The sequence below is a fragment of the Convolutriloba macropyga genome, chromosome 15 (assembly GCF_964194025.1).
Source record: "Convolutriloba macropyga chromosome 15, txConMacr16.3, whole genome shotgun sequence".
In the NCBI taxonomy this organism is placed as follows: Eukaryota; Metazoa; Xenacoelomorpha; order Acoela; family Convolutidae; genus Convolutriloba; species Convolutriloba macropyga.
This window is the reverse complement of record NC_134482.1, coordinates 46,034,228-46,039,227: the sequence shown is the minus strand read 5'-3', so window position 1 is coordinate 46,039,227 and position 5,000 is coordinate 46,034,228. Positions and strand designations below refer to the sequence as shown.

Sequence of the window (5,000 nt, the reverse complement as noted above, 5' to 3'; positions counted from 1 at the left end):
TTTGGTCATTGAACTTTTCATAAAATCTTTTTTGTCGGTAATTCACCTTTTTTAAATCATGATTTTCAGTCAAAGACTTTTTCCTTCCAGCGCATTTTTTTCCGTCATTGACCTTTTAAGTTTTGTCTCCATAACCATGCAAGCCTAGCAGCACTGTTAACTGTGCTAACGAGCAACTTAGATTTATAATGGATAGATAGATTTGTTTATTTTCATCATACTTTTGACTTCAAAACCAATTTTTTCCAGAAACCACAAATTAACTAAACAGTAATTTGGTAGAATCTTCATTGAACATGTGAGAGACGAGCAGAAAAAACGACAGAAAGAGTTCAAAAATGTTTAAATTTTCCAGAAATTACAAAAAAATGGTCACAATTATTAAAGCTAATGTCTTTAGAGACTTCTTTATGCAGCTAAGATGTAGATATAAATTGAGTGTGGGCCTCTAAGGGCCTTAGAACCATGAATGATTGGCTGGGGAGGGTGAACCTGTATTTGGGTTGTTAGTGGCGCTCGGGGAAGAAGAACACATAGGAGGAAAATTAGTTAGGCGGGGATAAGTTAATGGGGGAGTGCTGAACATGTTGGGGAGGGTATATATAAGCCGAAAGAGATAGTGGCAAAAAGAATCAACCGCAATCTCTACAAATTCGAGAACAAAAAATTGAAGAGAAAGCTCAAGTGAAATATCTGGGTGTACTATAGTAACTATAGATAATCAACTCAACTATCAAACAGAGGTTAAGAATCTGCTCTCGAAAATGGCCCAAAGTATTAAATGCTTATATAAATTGAGAGACTGCCTACCAAAAAATCTACTTCCTGTTATGATTAATTCTTTAGTTATGAGCCATTTACAATATCCAGCCGTACTTTTGAGCACAGTTGATAACAATTTAATCGTTACCTTAGAAAAACAGTTAAGCTGGGCAGTAAAAGCGTGTTATCATCGTTCAAAATTCGGGTCATCGATATTAAGCTGCAGCAGAAAATATTTCCTGTTCACCTCCTGCTTGACTATAGAATAACATGCTACATCTTTCATAAAAATTATAATTTTTTTAAAGTTTCATAGCGTGACTTCAAATTTTCGTGATTTCTTAAAAACAATACTTATAAAATAAAGTTTGGATTTGGTCGCATCGGTAATTAATGTAAGTGTGATTTCTCTCTATACCTAATGACTGAAAACTAACTTTATCTGTTTTGAAATATATAATTTTTGTAATATTGTAATAATTAATCATGTAACATTTGCCTGTAAAATACACTGCCTTGAAGTTTACACTAGTCTGTAAATACTCAGGTAATTCAGTGTTTCTTTTTTTTTAGTGGGAGGACCCTTAATTTAGTTCCATCTCGTCTTCATGCATAAAAAGTGCGTTTAGTGAGATTTTTAGCGGTTATAGTCAAGATAAGTTGATTTTAGCAATGAAACTTCTGTTTTAACCGTATTGAGCGCTAAAAATGCAATTCTTACACCCATTCAACTGATTCACAGCAATTCGTTCATTTTTTCCGGTTTTCAGCTTTGACACGTCGACCCGAGAAATTTAAATTGGTACCTCATCGGTGACAGCCAGCCATAGATTGTTAGCACCCAGCATATGGCAAAGTAAGGAAACTTCCTCCAGGGATCCATTGATGTTTCCAAACAACTTCCAGCCGAATGACTCACATGTTGCCTTTGCTTGATCCCAATTCAGAAAGTTGTTACGTACAGGAAGGAAAACGAACCATTCGAATAGCTAAGATCAAAATAAACATTAGTTGGCCAGTGTCCAAAAAATTGAGCATGCATGCTCGATTTTCTTGGGATTTTTCACGACCCATATTTTAAGATTTGGGTTATAAGCGTGTGTGAAAGCGAGTGACACTAGGCTAATTTAGTTCAAATTTGTTTCAAAATTAACCCTCTCGCACGGATATTGTACCTAATGACCGCAATGAAAGAAAACCTAATAGGTGGTTTAATTTAAGAAACATCCCTCTTGATACTAATTGTGGATAATAAAAGTAAAGTACAGAAATTTGAAATTTCATGCCCAGAAACGTTGTTTTGGAACTGCAGGTAGCCATTTGGACTGTTTGTCAGCGAAACTCAGAGAAATTTTTATGATCATTGTATGTTAAGTATGTTTCCGTAAAATGTATATATGGCATTTTATGGTTGGTAAGTTTCTTTTATGGTGGCCAACCCGGGAAAGCTGATTTTGAAATTATTCTTAGAACTGTTCACAAAAGCAATTAAGTCTTGGAATTTTTTTGGTAATTACTAATAAATTTCGGACAAATATGTTTTAGCTTAATTAAATGCTCAAAATGATTGTGTCCAAAAAACGCAAATATTATAGAGACATTACGTAACTATATGTACATTTTGCAAAGGGGAAATTTGCTTTTGCGTGCATCAACGCATCAAATAGCCTAAAATCCATTTGTCAACCTGCATTATTAGTCATCCTAGTCGATTCAGGATGTTAATCTTGCAAGAATCTTGCAAGATCTTGCACAATTATGCATAATCTTACAAGATTTTCTTGCAAAATCTTGCAAAATTAACCAAAATTTGCAAAATTTTCTAGCAAGATTAACATTTTCCTGCAAGATCTTGCAATATTAACAACAGATTTTGCAGATTTTTTTGGCTTCTTAACCTATCCTAAACAAAAAAAGCGCCTAAAAAGACGCGGAAGTCCTTTCCTATCCTATCTTTGTAACGCAAAACAACGTTCCTATCATAGACCTAAGTCTTATGAGAACAATTCCCAAGGAACGAGAATACCTAAGGAACAATTCAGAAATCAAATTATCCCAAGATTCAGCTAATTTTGCCATAATTGGGCCTAAAACTTTAACACGGTGAAAGGAGAGACCATTTTCATTCACAATTTTTATTGCTGCCATTTTTGTAGATCCCAAAAAATGTTTAAAAATATTTCAAATGAAATAATGGTAATTGTTTTCCAATAGTTTAGCAATAACAGGGTGCACTATCTTTTTCATCTTGTCAAACCTAATTTGAATTTTATCTGTTTAAATTGCATCTTTTATGCTATTTTTAAGTCCATCGAACAAATATTAGGAAAATGATATGACCAGAGGGCAAAATTTTGCTAATGTTCAAATCAAAGGGAGCAAAGATTGCACTAAAGTTGTTCGACAAGCTAAGCTATGGCTGCCCAAAATTCGCACAAAAAAATTTGGTTCGCAAGGATGTCCGATCAGATGACTTTTGTGTCGTACATCGTCCGCTCAAGGACAGTTAAGGTCGCACAATGGTGACACCATTTTTTTAAATGTCGGAAGAGGTCTGATCAGAGATTTTTTTTCGTCCGAGATGTTGAGCATAAGAGAAAATGATCCACAGCTTTCTTTTCAATAAGATTTATGGCGTGATTTACGATGATTTAATTATCAATTTTTTTGTACGAACAGAGCTTTAAACAACTTGAGCACTCGATCGTTTATGTGGGCAAATTTTAATCTTTGGAATGAATTACCTCATAAAATTAGGAAATACAGGAACAGGGATCAGGAATAACTTCAGAAAACTAAACGAAGCTCTGATAACAAATTATAGTGAAAAAATACCACTAAAACGAAAAAGCGAGCGTTTTTTTTCAAAAAAAAAACGTTTTCTATTATTTTGTTCTTTTTTTCAAAATTGAAGATGGTTACTACCCAGATATAGGTGCGCGACCCTATACTGCTCTGATCAGACCATTGGGTCTCACACTGGTGGCGCGGTGCGACCCAAAATACATGGTCTGGGAAACACTTGAGTCGCAGGATGGTCTGGACAATGGTCGCATTACGGTCTGATCAGAGGCCAAAGTCTGGGAAATGGTCTGGACAATGGTCTGGACGAACTTTCTGTTTATGTTTTTATCAATTAGTTTTGTCCCAACCTTAACAAGATACACTTAATTATTAAATTTTAAGTTTTTTAGTATAGATTTGAATTGAATAAATTAAACAAATAACAACGGATTATAACATGTATTCAGGATTGGTCTGATTAGAGGGAGCGTTGGTCGCACTTAAGTCGCACGAAACTTTGGGTCACACCAGAGTCGCACGAAATATTTGGGTCGCACGATCGTCTGCTCAGAGGGGTTTGGGTTGCACGATGGTCTGATCAGAGATTTTTTGGGTCGCACTGTGGTCGCACAATTTCTTGGGTCGCACTACGGTCTGATCAGAGGGCTTTGGGTCGCACGAAGATCTGATAAGAGGACAAAGTCTGGGAAATGGTCTGATCAGAGCGGTCTAGGGTCGCGCACCTAAACCTGGGCAGAACAATATTTGAAAGATGATTATAATATAACATTGAAATGTTTAATTGTGGGATGTAAATATCTTTAACCGATTGGAACCGGTTTCACTTTTCTCAAGATTTTGATAAAAATTGTAATTTACATTTTGAACAAATAAAATGTACCTTTTCGGGTCCGTCCATGCATTCTTTGCCTCCGTGTGACTGGTCTCGGATTATTTCACGCTCTTGGTATCTCTTGAACTCCCGGTTCATGGGGTTCACGATGCTGCTATTCCATACCGTGTTATTCACGTATCTTTTATCTTCACTCCATTCAGTCCATTCACAGTCTTGTCTCTTTTGGTTAATTTCACAGAGTCTTGATCCAAAAGTAGTGTCGTCTTTAATGTCACAAAACCAAAAAAAATGAATTGCTTAGATTGTTTTGATACACCTTTTCAGTTTTTCCGTTAATGAAACGAGATTGCTATACTTAAGTTTTAGCAAAAACTGCACCCCCCCCCCCCCCCTCACTTTCGATCCTTCGGGTATGTTATTCCCTCCGTTCTGTACACACTTGCAATTATAGGTAGTAAATCATTATGCATTATGCTGGCAAGCACGCGCCTGGGGACATAATACGCAATACGCATCCTCCAATTTGGGGGGGGGGGGGGGGGAGGGAGGGACAAAAATCATGTGCACCACTTGTTTACCTTGAATTTGTCCTGAATTG

The 5,000-nt window shown here is 36.2% G+C and overlaps 2 protein-coding genes across 4 annotated transcripts in view; both read right to left on the bottom strand.

The window, feature by feature from the left end:
- LOC142354506 (chromobox protein homolog 3-like) overlaps window positions 1-5,000 on the bottom strand; it is a 572,284-nt gene that overhangs the window by 251,329 nt on the left and 315,955 nt on the right. The window lies entirely within an intron of this gene.
- The window catches only part of LOC142354503 (uncharacterized), a 63,992-nt gene that overhangs the window by 9,830 nt on the left and 49,162 nt on the right, over window positions 1-5,000 (bottom strand). For 2 of the 3 annotated variants that reach the window (XM_075406824.1, XM_075406825.1), the window contains exons 5-6: window positions 4,448-4,665; window positions 1,569-1,751 (exon numbers count right to left, since the gene is read on the bottom strand). In XM_075406824.1, the coding sequence (XP_075262939.1) occupies window positions 1,569-1,751; window positions 4,448-4,665 (401 nt within the window). The remainder of the gene's footprint in view (window positions 1-1,568; window positions 1,752-4,447; window positions 4,666-5,000) is intronic. The other variant, XM_075406826.1, reaches the window with a different exon arrangement.